This window comes from Phalacrocorax aristotelis, chromosome 8 (assembly GCF_949628215.1).
Source record: "Phalacrocorax aristotelis chromosome 8, bGulAri2.1, whole genome shotgun sequence".
NCBI lineage: Eukaryota > Metazoa > Chordata > Aves > Suliformes > Phalacrocoracidae > Phalacrocorax > Phalacrocorax aristotelis.
In genome coordinates this window covers 21,205,007-21,221,251 of record NC_134283.1, presented here as the reverse complement: position 1 = coordinate 21,221,251, position 16,245 = coordinate 21,205,007, and the positions used below count along the sequence as shown (strand labels likewise).

The 16,245-nt window shown below is 39.6% G+C and overlaps 1 protein-coding gene across 1 annotated transcript; it reads right to left on the bottom strand.

The window, feature by feature from the left end:
• Window positions 1-98: 98 nt before the first annotated feature.
• On the bottom strand, window positions 99-16,235 carry DNAAF1 (dynein axonemal assembly factor 1). Its single transcript, XM_075101710.1, is given in 15 exon segments — window positions 99-723; window positions 1,057-1,408; window positions 2,564-2,632; window positions 5,166-5,275; window positions 5,879-6,139; window positions 8,578-8,792; window positions 9,334-9,455; window positions 9,711-9,877; window positions 10,637-10,858; window positions 11,720-11,811; window positions 14,421-14,556; window positions 15,022-15,107; window positions 15,109-15,157; window positions 15,485-15,682; window positions 16,152-16,235. Coding segments are annotated over 14 exon segments (2,115 nt in total). The 5' UTR covers window positions 15,621-15,682; window positions 16,152-16,235; the 3' UTR covers window positions 99-625.
• Between the last annotated feature and the right edge of the window lie 10 nt (window positions 16,236-16,245).

Here is a 16,245-nt window from a genome sequence, read left to right as displayed (position 1 = left end):
GCAAAATGTCATGTTAAGCAGCAATCTCCATTTGTCATCGAAGTCCATCTGCTATGACATATACTGGTAAGGAGACAATACACGTTAAAAATATATTTGGTTACAAACAGATCTTTATTTGTAACATGTTTCTGTCATTTGAACTATTATGGATTGAAACTACATATATAATGAAACCCTAAGATGGAAACATTTAACTAATTGCTAGGACACAAGGGGAAAAATGACATGATAGAGTGGAATTTAACATTAAAACAGTAGTACCCTCACTTTCAAAGTAGTGGATGCTGCCAGCCACCCTGAAGGGCTTGGAGCCGAGTGACCTCCAGCAGCTTTGGCAGCGGGAACACAAGGCACTTGTTACCTGTGGGTTATAGAAGATTATGAGCTTTCTTCACACTGACACAACCAAAAGCTCTGCCCTGAAGGTGGGACGCTGGAGGCCACGGCAGCCTCTGACTGACTGCAACACTAAGTCCTCCTGTTGAAGGTGGTGGGTTTTGTGCCACAGTAACTGTTAGTTGTAACTACCGGTCCTCATTGCTGAGCTCTGCATTTTGAGACCCACTGCATGCAGTCAGCCTGGCACTCCGCTCCAGATTTGGTCTGGTTTATTTCAGAGTGGTTAATCTAAGCCACTCTCACTGCCCTCATCATCCTGTGCTTCTTGCAGACATCCTTCACCCTCAGCCAGGCACTGTGCTTCTCCATCACTGCCATTCCCTGTTAAAAGCATGATAGCAAAAGGCAAATGAAACTCACTGGTGGCTTTTAATACTGGGAAAAGAAATGTAGAGGCCAATTTTGAAAAACCATTTAAATAAAATTCAGAAGGAACTTCTGTGTAGAAAAAGAGAAAATAACACTAATTCCTAATTTATGAGGATTCCCACGTAAATAAAAGGAAGAGGTGTGTGTTACCTAACAGTGGGTTGAAATTTTTTAAACAAGAGCCAGACAAATCCTTACCTTTCAGTGTGTATGTGCCACCCACCTTTTTCTCTGTGATTAATTATGTCACTGTAATCTCACTAGGGCAAGTGACTGTAATCTTACCGTCCTCCTCCCGGGGGCTTGGGTCATCTGGTCGATTGCAGACTGGTGACAACAGCAGGTTATCCTTGGGCCCAGCAATAACCTCTTGTATCAAGGGTTTTGAGGGGGTTGCTCGTTTATCTTGGATCTCCAGGTATCGTTCTGAATTAGCAGGCTCTGTAAAGAAGCTTTCAACAAGGGGTCTTAAGTGCTCCTTTTCATGCTCTTTATGTATCTGACACGCATTTGAAAAAATTGCTGTTGGAATTTCTTCTCCTACTGAATTGTCAAACATGCTTTTATTGTTTTCCTCTAATGCAGAGCTGCTGTAATTCGTCACTTCAGAAATTATTTCAATCTTTGGGTGATATTCCTGCAGTAAAGGTAGAAAATGTAATTGAAAATATACTATGTTAGATGTATAAAGCTAAAAGATATCTCGGATCCACATAACAGCTGTCAGCTTTGATGTGCTGTTCTCCCAAAATGTATGGAACTGGTGCTTCATACCCATAGCTCTGCTGCTTTGTGGATGAATCTTAGGCTAACTCTTTCTCAGACGTTAGCAATGAACTGACCATAAACTATTAACAGTTCACAAAAAAAAGACCTATTTCAGCAATTCAGCAATGTGTGGGCTCAGTTCTGTCATGTCACCTCCAAACAGAGGGACCTGACTAACATCTTCACCTGACTTCAGTTAAGAACTGAACACCCCTGGGAGCATGAGAGCTGCTAACACTTACTCCTTCAATAACCTTCTTTGTTCCCTCCCTTTTAATGGAGGCTTTGTTGGCCAAGACATTTTGCAACACTGTTGTGAGCCTGTGACCAAAAGAGCAAATAAATTCCCTGCCTTACATTGACTGCAGGAGAAGTTTGCATGATCCTGGAGGCCCTTGTAAAAACATGTACTGTATCAAGCCTCTCTCTCCAGCAAGGCAAGCATGAGTCAACATCAGCACTAGGATCAAAGCTGTGCTTTTAAACTTTGTTGTCTTCTTTTCCTTTTTTCTCTTCTGTTTCCATTTATAGGCTTTTCCCTAGAAGGTCAGTTTGAGCACAGCACAACTCTAATGTGGGCATGAACTGCCTTGTATCTGACTAGCCCCAAGTGGAGCAGAGGATTTTCAATTTCTCTATGTTTTCAGCTGAAAAGTCTGATTTTATTCAGAGCAGGTGATTTGTTCTAGCTATTCAGCCCTTTGCAGCATATTAGTACTGGTAAAATAGATTTTAAGAGTAATCTTCATTAAAACACTACATGCTACTAAGAAATTAATCTAACTGTTGTATTACTTGATCTTCGTTTTTCATTCTCCTATTTTTGCAACACAAGAATATTAAAAAATAAAAAAAAATTTACAAGCAGAGAGAGAATATCTGCTGAAACATCTGTTTTAGTTTAAGAATGCGGAACTGACTGCATGTCCCAAAACAGCACAACTTCTTAAATTATGTTCATTTTGCAAAACATTTGTAAATGTGTTTAGGGAAGCTTCATCACTGGAATTAATAAGAATCTTACCTTTTGAACAAAGATTTCCTCTTCGGGGGGAAATTCATTTACATCTATATCTTCTAAATCAGGCAGTTCCTGAGGACAATCACAAGATCATTAATCAGTGGGAAAAGCTACACTAACCAGTAAAATACAACATGTCTATCTCCTCGAGAATCTTCTTCAAAGCAATGCTTTGCAGTGTAAGAGGCCACAGCCAGGAACCCTGCACTGCCATCCCCTCAGAGAGGACAGTTTCTTCTGTCAAGCACATGTGGGAAAAGGAAAATTCATCTGTCTCCAGAAATAGCAGATGGGAAGGCAATAACCTTAATGTCAGACTGAACGCTGTTTTCTACTATACTGTATGATTACGAAAAAAAAAAAAAGGAAGATAAAAGGATAACAGCAAGGCAGTAACAGGATTTTAAAAGCAAATGTGGTTTATGTCAATTAGCTGTGTCTTATCTATTCCATACACTTAATCTCAACTGCAACCCATCTTTACGGGTAAGAGCCAAATCAAGATCTGCAACTGTTTATCAGTAAACCCTGTTAACCTAAATACATCTAATAAAACCATGTTTTACCGTGAATGCCTCATAATTAAGGATATAGTACTGGAAACTTGCTGATGACTGTTTTTCCTCAGACAGGTCCAATCATTTTAGCTTCCCATTAGAAAATGCTGTCTAAGACAACTGCCACTTGCTGATGTGAAAGCAAAAATAGAGGGTGGGCATAAAAAAAATCACAGGTAGAAAGTAATACCTTTTTGTGTATTCTTTAATGTAGCTCAATAATGGTAAAAGCATCTCTTTTTTGTTTTAGAGCTTAATAATTTTGTTGTAAACTGCTTGGTGTGGTAGCATTGGGAATATCTAATCTGTACCATCCTGTGCACAAATGTACAAATTAAGATTTGAGACTTGAGACAAAATAAGATTTGAGACGTTAGTTAGTGGAATCTGCTGCCAGTCAAAACAGGGAAGTTTTAGAAATAGCTGTTAGTCATGTTCCAATCAGCAGGGTGCATCTGCAGATCAAAACAAAATCGCTTACTAAAAGTTATCCTGGTGTAGGTACACAGAACGTAGTTCAAACACTGCCAAGGCAAGTGCAGCAACATGGGCTTGTTTCTGCTTGACAGAGGGATGTCATAACCACCACATTACAAATCCTCCTCCACTCTTCTCCCTTATATTGCTACCGAGACCAACTACTGACTCCAGGATACGAACAGAGACAATGGTGCTGCTCCAGAGCTTCTCACCATTGGCATCTTCACAGCCATTCTCTGCTATGTCAGCACTAAGTCTCTCTGGGAAATCTGCAATAGTGTAAGTATTGGAGGTTGTTGTGAGACTCTCTTTCCATCACTAAACATCAGTTGGGGAACAAAATAGCATAAACCACTGAAATGTGTATTGGTATGTGATTTGGGTTTGTTTTTTCTTCTGTAGAATTAGAATAGTCATGCTTTTTATGTGTGAAAAGAAACCTCATGCACATATACTGAGGAGTTCCTTTCATACTTTGTTAAAGTTTATGCAAAGGATCGTGCTGTGGTGCCATATAGCACCAAGGGAGAAACAAACACTGAACCTATGAGATCTTCACATTGTGCATACCTATGGTATTGCTATTTATTTAAAGATTTTATTTCTGAACCTACAAGATCTGCTTATAAAAATAATATTGTATACGCTTGGAACTGCTGCCAGTTCTCTCCACAATCCTTGTTAAGCCTATTATTAAAACCACCAAACAGGAGGATGCAGCAGTGAATAGACCTTTGATAACAGGACGGAATTTTTTCCTGGGAGATTAAAGGCACAGAAAAGGTATAAGAGACTTTTCTAAAACATTCCAGTAAGACTTAGTTAACAGTGCCAGTATAAGGGATCAAAGAGTATATTAAGTGTGTCATAATTAGGACATATTGACTAGTTCTCCTTTGAAGTGAGATTGTATTTTTCCATGGTATCCATATGCTCCTCATGGCTAAATGTGGTTAAACATGTTTAAATGTTTGCATCCTCAGATAGAAATCTTAGATAATAGAATACCATATTACAAATGTTAATTGCTTATTATACACCTGAACAACACAGATTCTGTTTTTCTTGGTAATATACCTAGAAGTCATATCTTGAGAATTAATTTATAGTATCTAATACTGCTAGCTAAGTTTTACAATGAGTGGGTGGCTACTTCTGCAATAGTTCATATTTTCAACTGCATATTTCAGTTGAGTTTTACCTAAGAGCACACATGTACCCACCGGGTTCTTTTTGTTGTGATTTCTGTTTTTTAAATAAGAGCCCTCATTAACTTCTCCAGAGGAATCACAGAGATAGAAGCTCAACTTCAGGTGATTTACAGCCAAAGCACAAAATAAACTTTGGAAGTAGTGGTAAATTCTTTACACATGCTATGCTGGAGAGGATGAATACCCCTACAACTTTACTTCTTGGATATTTTCTTTCTTTCCTTTTACTTTTCCTAACAGTAGACCTTTCTTAGAAACCTGGCCATATAGTTTTATTAGACAGGATGTTACTCGAATTAATTTGGGAGCAGAGAATACCCAAATCTGAACTTTCCAAAATCTGAATCCATTACATACGTCAAGATAAAGTTTCTCAGGTGTCTCCTGTTTGATCTGTTCAATTTCAGCATGTTCATCCAGTTCAGGAAGCATGGCTTTTTCAGTAGCTGCCTTCTCTCTTGGTAGATCTAAAGAATAAACTGGAGTCAGTCGCAGAGAACTAACTGAATAAAAGACTCCGCATTGCAACAGCAAGCACTGCAAACCCAAACTGCTGGGGACCTGTCTGCTATTGCAGAAGTCACAGCTGAATCCAGCTCTTTGCTCTTCCATCATATTCTTGGTCTCCCTCATACTGGGTAAATTACATTTTGCGACAATGTATTCCACAAATCTACAAAAGCATTTCTTCCATGTGTGAAGGCACAAAACCACCTCTAAAGTGATGTCCAGCTTCTGCTGGCAGACAAACCACAGAGTTTATGGGGGAGCAAGGGAAGCCTGTAAGCTCTCCTGTTCTGTCACTAAACCTGGCACATTTGACAAGTAGAATTCTACCTTTATGAGCACAAGTTACAGGTTGATCCCTCAGAATTTTTTTTGTTTGTTGTATTGAAGTAATATTTTATCCAGCATTACTTGATTTTCAGCTACTACTGTGGAAATCTAATGGGAGGTTCTTATCTATAGATCAGTTGGTTTGAACCACGGGAGAGGCAGTGCTATGCTAAGAGTTTGGCTCATTGTCTCTGAATCCTGAGTTTGGTTTGATTCTTCACTGTGTACATTACTGTCTGTCTCCTTGTTGAAGTTTGAGCGTTTGTAAGCGTTTGATTCTTGTGCATCCTCTTGAATTTTAGCATGAATATTTCCAGATGTGAAATCTGTGTTACCTCCCCTTTTTAGTAGAAGTGTTATCACTTCGTCACGTGCATTAAAAGTTTCATTTCTAGATTTCTCAGTCTTCTCTTGTCTTTCTTCCTCTTCTAATATATTTGAAGTCTCTGATGTATTAGAATTTCCAGCAGTGTCATCTGAACTTGCAGGTGCTCCTACAGAAGAAAAAAGTTCATTAAAACTGCTGAGTTAATCTACCATTACTCATTCTAACTATCCAAACTTTACTACATGGTCTTAATAGTTTGGCTTAAAATATGCATCAAAAGCTCCTTCTCTGTTTGAGCAGGTATTCGTCGATCAGTAGTCCTCCCAAGATTGCAGCAATGCTGTGAGTTTTCCCATCTCAACTCCCTAGCAAATACAGTTCCCTAGCAAAAAGCTCATCTAGAGAAAACACTATAGTAAATATTTGTCCAGTATCTACCGTTAACTTTGAAAAGACTCACAAGTGCCTAACAAATTTGCCTAACAAATTTGATATCTTTCTATGACAAGGTTACCCACCTAGTTGATCAAGCAAAGCCAGTCAATGTGAACTTTTTGGATTTCAGTAAAGCTTTCGATACTGCCTCTCGCAGTATCCTCCTGGACAAAATGTCCAGCACACAGCTGGATAAACGCGTAATGCAGTGGGTGAGAAACTGGCTGATGGATCAGGCTCAAAGGATCATAGCAAATGGGGTTACATTGGGCTGGCAGTCAGTCACTAGCAGGGTTCAACAGGGATCCATCTTGGGGCCAGTACACTTTAACCTCTTTGTTAATGACTTGGCTGCAGGACTTGAAAGAATAATAATTAAGTTTGCTGATGACACAATCCTGGGAGGAGCTGTTGACACTCTTGAGGGCAGAGAGGCCCTGCAGAGGGATCTGGACAGACTGGAGAGCTGGGCAATCACCAACCATATGAAGTTTAACTCGGGCAAGTGCTGGATTTTGCACCTGGGGCACGGCAACCCTGGATATACATACAGACTGGGGAATGAGAGGCTGGTGAGCAGCTCTGCAGAGAGAGACCTGGGGGTTCTGGTCAACGGCAAGTTGAACATGAGCCAACAGTGTCCCCTGGCAGCCAAGAGGGCCAACTGTGCCCTGGGGTGCATCAAGCACTGGATTGCAGCCGGTCAAGGGAGGGGATTGTCCTGCTCTGCTCTGCGCTGCTGCAGCCTCACCTTGAGTACTGTGTGCAGTTTTGGCTGCCACAGTACGTTAAGGATGTAAAGCTACTAGAGAGTGTCCAGAGAAAGGCCACGACGTTGGTAAAGGGTTTAGAGGAGAAACTGTCCAAGGAGCAGCTAAAGTCACTTTGTTCAGCCTGGACAAGAAGAGACTGAGGGCAGGCCTCATCACGGTCTACAGCTTCCTCACAAGGGGAGGAGGAGGGGCAGGCGCTGACCTTTTCCCTCTGGTGACCAATGACCCAAGGGAATGGCAGGAAGATGTGCCAGGAGAGGTTTAGGTTGGATATTAGGAAAAGGTTCTTCACCCAGAGGGTGGTGGAGCACTGGAACAGACTCCCCAGGGACGCAGTCACAGTGCCGAGCCTGACAGTATTCAGGAAGCACTTGAATAACACCCTCAGAGATATGGTGTAAATTTGGGTTTGTCCTGTGCAGGGACAGGAGTTGGACTAGATGATCCTTGTGGGTCCCTTCCAGCTCAGGACATTCTATGATTCTAAGTGACTACATATTTAAATAAAAGCTTGAGCATTTTGATGGATCAGTGACAAATGCTGAAATTATCCTCTTCTTTATGCAATCTACCTGCTTGCAGAAAAAGTTTTACTTGTTAGTCAATCATGTTTGATTTCAGAGCCTGTAAAACCCACAAAAATATTAGATAAACACTCCTCCACAGTGTAGTACTGCCTTCTTATTTGGCTTCAGTCCTCTTCATCCTGAAACATGCATACTTCTCTAGAAAGGTTAGGTTGGGACCTATTACTGGTCGTAAATGTATGCCTCCTTGAATAATGTGACAGGAGAATTTGTGGCACAAAAAAGGGCAGTAAGTTAAGCAAATTATTAACCTTCCTCTTACTGCCTGTATTACCTGCTGTAACCTGTATTACTACCTTACTGCTGTAGGCTCTAGGCCAATGCTCTTGCTATTAGTGAATGACGCAGCGGAGAGGTGCCTGGATGAGGACTGGTGAGGTGGTTATTGCTGGGTCTTACTGGAGCCCTCAGGCCTACTGAAGCCAGCCTTGTTCTGCATTTTGGAGGAAATACCGCTTTTGGGGTGTAACTGCATGCCTTCACACATGAATGACTGCTGGAACCATTATTGCCCTGACTAGCACCTGGTTGCTCTGATGAAGAGCAAAAGAGATTGAAAAGCTGGGCCAGAAAGTGGTTTGGTGGTTTTTTCTTTCATCAGCAGTAAGAAAGGTGATGACTGCTTAAAAATGTTGTGGTTAACCTAAGATGCACCAAGATTAATAAAGTATTTAGTATGGGAAAAGAAGATTCATAAACATATTCCAAATACTGCGTTAGCCTGCTTCTGAACATTTAGGAACTATTCATTTATTTTAAACATTTAAATGAAGCAGGCAGAGAGTTTTTCCAAAATAGTAACCACAAACCTTCTAGGATGTCTGTTGCATCTCCATTTCCACATTTTGCACTTGCATCTCTTCCTTCCATATACTTTCGTCTTTTCTTTTCCTCTGCTTTTTTCCTGATTGCTGCTAAAGCATCAATGCTGTCTTGGATTTTTTTTCTCTCCCTGGTTTCCCATTTTTCCCTTTCCACTTTCTCAGCTTCAAGTCCTCCGACAGCCCAGGCTTCTGCGCAGGCTCTAATGAAATCACAAAAGCTTACTGTAATATAGCTATAAAGGCCCATCATTATAATGAGAGAGACATTTAAAATAGCTTGCAACAGCATAAACTAGTTGCAAGAGGAAAAAAAGCATGTAGTAGTGCAACAGGGATGCACGTATATCTTATCTTGTACGTGGAACTGCAACAAAAGAAACAAAGATATCCAAATGCTGGCCATTACACCACCAGAGATCTGCCAGGAGTGCTGATCTTGGCTCTGCTTTTCCAGACACCTGTTCAGTTTCTGTAGAAATCAGGACTTGCCTCTGGTCTACAGACTTGTTGTAAAACAATTCTGCTCAAGAATTAGTCCTCTTGTGAAAAAACATGTGTATTTTTCTAGGTATGTTAGATGTAGAACTCCATAGTATAATACTCTTGTACTCAAAGTCACCCACCCTCAATAAATTATGCTGATCAGTCTTCCTTTCATTACAATATTGACAAAAAAATGGATGAGTGATCACTAGCATTTGAGCTTTACCGCTGTGTAAAGATGGCGGCTCTGTTTCTTACCTATCCTTTGGGAAAACTGGTCTGTCATCCAGATATGTTAGTAGTTTCAGTCGAACAATAAGTGTTTTTCTATAATTAGCAATTTTCTTTATCACCTGGTTCCCCATCAAATTCAGCACATGCTAGAGAAACAAGGGAAACAATTTTTAAAGTTGAGTAGCAAAAATATCCCAATCTGGATATGTACTTTCTCTATCATTTCAAAACAAGAAGTGAATATAACATCCTGGGTGTTATAGGTAATGTACAAAAACCAAATAATGTTTAATAACATTTCTTTTAGACCACCACCTATTGCGCACCAGACCACCCAACAAAACCATTTAATGGGATTCACCCATGCATGTGATACAAACCCTCAGCTATATTCGGCTTACCAGATTAGGCATGCTCTCCAGAATAGTTATAATACGTGGATCACTTAGATTGTTGTAGGAAAGATCGAGAACAGAAATACTTGGGCATTCTTGCAAGTGCTGTATGTCTTCCACTGTTTGTAACTTATTGTGAGCAATCTGCAGAGTCTGCAGGACTTTCAGACAAGCTGTCAGACCAGAACAGTACAATGAAAGGAAAGGTAAGTCATTGCTTCACAGGGGATCTTTTGGAGCAAGTAGAACATTGCATTGTCAACACAATTGTTTCTATTGAATCATGGGGAGCTTTTTTCTAAATCTGTTGTTCTGCTACATGCTTTTCTTGGCTAGGCCTCCATTTCAAAGTAGTCAGTTGCACAAAAGCAAGACCTTGTGTTTCAAATTACTCCCAATGTACACAAATGACAGTGTAGAATCATAGAACAGAATCATAGAATGCCCTGAGCTGGAAGGGACCTGCAAGGATCATTGAGTCCAACTCCTGTACAGGAATTCCTTTTTATTTTCTTCTGAACATGGAATAAGTCCTTTAACAAATATAAAAGATTTGGTAATTGTGTCTGCAACTGCCAAAGCATGTCGTAACTGTAAAGTAACTGGTGAAAACTGGATTGCCACCCTGTCTGCAGCACAGATAAATACTTAGATGGTATTAAGAAGTGAGGAAAAGCTACTTAATTGTCCTAGGTATCCACATAAAAGTAATTACTATGTCTTTTCTATTTTCTCATCTATTTAAATTTCAAAATACATAGGTTTAACTCTTCAACAGATGCCTTGTGGACGTGGGTATGGGATATTGTGCAAAATTCTAACATGACTAAAACCCCCTTGAAACTAGCACCACAAATAATAGCTTGGCTTAGTCAAAGCTTAGGAATATCGACTCATTATAAGTTAAAACATGTTGCACCAATAGTCCTTACAGAGATTCTCAATGGTCTTAATGTAGTTGTTACTGATATTGAGGGAATCCAGCTTTTGTAAGGGTTCAAGGTTTTCAATTTTGTTAATTAAATTGAGTTGTAAGTAGAGGCAATGCAACTCTGTCAGAGCCTCCAAATTCTCAATTTTTGTTAAGCCATTGCATTGCAGCCATAAACACTTCAATCCAGTATACTCTTCAAGATTCTCCAGGCGGTCAAATCCTGCAGAAAAAGATGTTTTAAAATGAAATTGCATTGGCTGAAAAAAAGTCTTTGGATGAGCAAATTTCATTAAACCAGTGCTGCTGAAAAAGCCTGTGAGAACACTTGTACTCAAGTCGCTGCCAGTACTTCCACTGAATTAATGGTACGGTACCTGGCCCATAAAGGACAAAAACATACAAGTACCTATTCTGGTCTATGTCTTGTGCTGCCCTTTAGGTTCTCAAATAATACATATTGAGAAAATAGCAAAAACAAGGCCAAATGTAGAAGGTAGATGTAGCATGTCCTATTATTTAAAATAATTCTTACGCTAACCTGAACCAGCTAACTGTATCGTGCAAAACCTGCTCAAAGATCACAAGAGGATGATCCTTGGTCATTCTAGCAACTTCATTTCCTTTCAGTAGTATTTGAGAACATGCAGAAAGTGTTTACTGTTGATTTTCTTCCTGACAATTTTTATCTGGCAGTACAAAAGTTCCCAAAGCTGGAAAACAGCTTCTTTATACAAACACATTTAAGAAGAAATACATATATTTTCTTCTGAATGCAACCCAGACCAGTATTTTAAGACATTTCTCAGAAGCTACTGGTTGGGGCGGGGGGGAGCAGGAGTGTCCCTTGATTCCTATCGATCCTTTGAATGACTGCACAAAGTGAATCAGGTCTATAATCAGTTGACTCTTCTACCTTCATATCGGCTCATTTTGTTTCACAATTTCACTATTATATAAAATTAAATCATGTTTCTAATTTAAAAGAATGATTAGATACCTTAATTCAGTAAGCCATAAAATAGATTCTCTGCTAAAATGCTACTTAGAATGATAAATCTAAACAGTCTGGCCTACATCTTACCTTTATAATGCAAGTAAAGCGTATCATTTAAGTATGGGGTCAAGTATAATTTCTGCTGTTTACAGATGTCTTGCAGAATCTTTTTTGTCATTCTAAAATAATAATGGGAAACAGAAAAAAACACAAAAAATGTATTTCAGTGCACATTCTGAAATCTTTGGGTTTTTAACAGACTTCAATGCAACAAATTAATAGTTCTTTTATGCAAGAGGAATGGACACAGCTTTATTTTGAGCTATACCCAAAATTAAAAAAGTAAGGTTTTTAGAGTGATTTTCCATTTCTACCTGTTTGAAGTGAGTTACCGTGTTCTTCTGCTAAAATACAGTGAGTACATAAAAAAGCAGATAGGGAATTAGAGAGTCCATGCTTTTGGAAAAGAGCAGTCATGATACTATGTTAGAATCTGGTTCCTTCTTCTCCAATTCTTTTCTCCATTCCTTGCTGCTTTGGTGCAGGACCTTTGGTAGTGTACTTAATACACAACATTTTTCTCAGACTAGAAAAATCAATAGTTATCAAACTAACATTTTAATGAAATGCCAACTCTGAAATAGCACTCACGGCAGGTTTCATATATAGCTGTGATTGGCTAGGAATGCCACAGTAAGAAAATGAGTAATACCTCTTCAACTGTAATTGCTTGATGTCCAGCTCCACTCCTTTTGGAATTCATTCAAGCGAGAAGCAAGAAAAGGCTACTCAAGGCAGCTGTGGCTACAGCTGAACAGTGCAGGGGCAGAGGACTCGGCAAGAAGCACTGGCCAGAATAATACAGTGTGATATGGCAGAGGCTGCAGGGGTAAAGCACTTGAGCTGGCAGCCAACAGCAGCCAAATGAGGCCAAAGCTGCACATTGTGGTCAGCAGGACAGCAAACCCCCAAAGTGGTAAGTCCATGGGTGGCCTGCAAACTGTTAACCAGAAATGGATTGCAGTGAAGAGCAGCTAATGGGATGAATTACCCTGATGTCTGGGATCCTGTGCTAGACAGCACTGGTTTGACAGTTTCATAGAGTTGGTAGTCCCTGAGCAGGGACTTTGCAAAGATTGACAGGACACGGTTTTTGGAAGCAAGATGTCCAGGGCTACGTAAAATTTAGTAACATTATAGACAACAAACTTTCCATTAGGAAAACACCTAGCAAAAACATTCCAAAGCAGATGACATCTGCACCTTCCTGTTTAGAAAGGTTAGATTCTGTAAAACAAAATTCCAAAATAAAGATTCTAGTACATATTTCTTGCTTAAAGAAATATTGCAGAAGTACAATGTTAAATTGTCCAAAATTATTTTCTACTTCTAAATTTCATGTTAAGAAATTGAACTTTGCATTTGTGGTCATAAGTATTCATTGGACTAGAGCTTGTAACAGTAAGATTTTCTTGGCAGAAAGATACTGTCAAAATAACAAATAAACTTGAGTAAAGGCAGTGAAGTTAAACCTTTCATAATGAATTTGCTTTTTATTTACTTACTACACTAAAAATCTCAATATTGCTGAAGAACAAAATTGTAATACAGTCAGCTAGTCAATTGAGTTTCTGGGGCAACATAAAATACCATTGTCAGCCTGTGGCTGCCCAAACATGCCTGACACAAATCTCTGAAGGAACGAAACATTTATAAACTTCAAGCAAAACTTTTAAATATATACTGTTTTCTCATATTGTCAGCCCAGGTACATTATCGTATGCTAGCTACTTGCAGTACATCTTGTTGTTTTTCATTGTGCTATTTGTAGTAGCATTTAATCAAATTATTAGCATCCTCAGGCAATTTATAGGATCATAAAACACATGTTCCTTCAGAACACTAATTATCTATGTGCAGTTGTTGCTTTCTGCCATCATTCTTCATAAGAACTTAATTCTGAAGTGTGCCAGGCTGATTAGCCCAAGATAATTAAGTTTTCTATGTAAGTACAGTCCAGTCTACCTCCTGATAACTCAGTGAAAGTTGTTCTCCTGACTTTAAAGGGCTGTAGCTATCTCTAATAGAACAGCTATGTTAAAGTGAGTAGCAACATAAATTTTGGGAATTTTCACCAACGTGTAAGCAGGTTGAGAAACAGAGGGTAAATCTTCATTGCTCCTTACATATCACTCTACAACGAGCCCACGTGACCAGACTTTGAACAATGTCATTAAATAGTACCAAATGTGGTTTTTATTACTTGCTTGCAATGTGCTTAGTCAAGAGATAACATGAGAATAATCCCATTTCAAAACCACTAATGAAACACCCATCACAGCATATGCTGGTGTAGGCTGGACCAAAATTAGAGCCAGAGCTTACAAAGGAGTTGTATCTTATCGTCAACCATCTGAGGTATCTCTGGATTTCCTCTGCTAAAAATTATCTTGACAACTGTAATACTTACCTTGTGATGAATTAATACAATGCATTGTGTGAATTGATGCTTAGAAGCGGTGAAATCTACTGACAAATGACTCCCACAAGAGCTTGCACAATTTTCTCCAGATCCATTAAATATACTGCATCAAATAGTTAGAATGTAAGTTGCTACTGCAGCCATAAAAAGCCATACAGATGCTGGAAATATCAGCAATTCCTGATTTATTGATTAAGCTCAAATTTGCCTTCAAAATCGCTCTCCTGAATTAATTCGTAGAATAGCAAAACTCCCATTGACTTCAGTGATGCCAAGATTTAAATAAAAAACGTCCACAAGCATTACCTTACACTGCCCCTCTTTTCTTCTGTCCTTTGACTGAATGAGCTGGTTGCTGATTTGTGATCACCATCTGATTTTTGTCCATTCTGTTGATCTGCTCTGGACATACAGTTGATGGCTTTCTCTTGAGTTTTAATATCTTTGTAAGAAAACAAGTTGCAGTTTAACAGCATGAGTGAGGAAAAAGTGTCATGGTGCTAGTCACTCTAGGGGAATATTGAAAAGCCCTTGAATATGAATGTCAAGAAAAAAAGTGTGCTAACCAAGATTTTTGCTGACATTTTTAATGAAAGAAAACCTAACTTTTTAGAAGGCGAAGTAGTAAAATAAGTAGTAGAAAAATAGATTGTTGAAATTTGCCTTTTTTTTTTTTTGTTGTTTAGATCTGGAAGTCAGGTAGTACTCACTAGTCTTAAGATTATCATAATGTACAGTGACAATATAAAGTACTGGCACCAATATTCTCATGGTCTTAGACATCTACTATGCACTACATTTAGTTAATAATTTAACAAGACTGCTAACTTTCCACATAAAGAAACTACAGTAATGGTGTATCTGAGTCATCTCAAGCACTGTTAGTCTAGCTCTTCTAGAAATGTACTCTTTTGTACTCTGTGGAAGGTGTCTCCAGTGCTATACTCATTCAAGCTGTCTTTGGACTGCCTTTGATTAATTGCATTTTCAATGCTCTTCAGATTCCTGCTCTGCACCTTCTAGTTGCGATTGTATTCCAAACACTTAAAAAGAGACAGTGCAAACAAGATGATTGTCCCAGCTCATTGAAATATGATTGTCATTATATTTAGAGGTCAGCCTAGCTGTATGATTGCAACACAGGAAAAGGTAGCTCTCCAGGTAGAAAAAAATTAAAGAAACAGAAAAAAATAAAAGCACAATTAGCGCAATTGAGTAAGCCTGGGTTATGGCTAGGTTTTCAGTGACTTCAGTGGGAAAAAGAATAAACTCATACTGCATCCAGATGAGTAATAATACACTTGATTTCTGGACTTTATGTTCATAAAGTGCCCTAAATTCATTCTAGTGAGCCAGCTGGAATGGCTCACCTGTGTTGACACAATTGCCTTCATTTTCTGTTTGCGTAGCTGCATTTCTGCTGTCGTTCACAGGCTCTTCTGACACCTCTTGCACAGTAACCTCCCCTCCAAGGCCTTTGTCCAAATCTCCGTTTTGTGATTGCATTTTAAAACACGTGATTTAGACAAACATCACCCAAGTTGGTAGTCAACTTACAATCCAGCTTCCTGACAAAATATGTAAAGGCTTTAGTAGAACCTGGTACAGATAAAAAGACCATATGAGCAAATTAGGAAGTCTGCACAGAGCTAGCAGCTTGGGGCTAGTCACCGTGGAGATACCAAAAGGCAGGGAGAGTTTATCTTAAATCCTGCCCACAGTGGATCTCACTCAGAGCAGAGAGGGCCGTGGCCGAGAAGCTTCCCAAAACCAGAGCAAGTTACCTTTTTCCTTTTGAAACTGGCACGCTGAGGATGGTGCTCCTTACACAGCCTGCTCTTGTGTAACGCCTGCCTCCCACCCCACTGCAAGACAGGTGGAGGCTTGAGGGGAGTTTTAGTATCCTCACAAGGATTGTGGATGCCGTTACGTTTCACCCCATCGCTTTGAGCAGTTATAGCCCGGGAGCACTTTAGACAAGACTCGTGTCCTAGAGCGTGCTCCTACATCTCCCGTTAAACCCGCAACTCCCTTTACCTGACCCGAAGTTCGGGCTGGGTCGGGTGTTCCGACCCAGCGCGCGGCTCATGGGGCCGGCGGCCGCTCTCTGGCCTCACCGCGGTACCTCCCA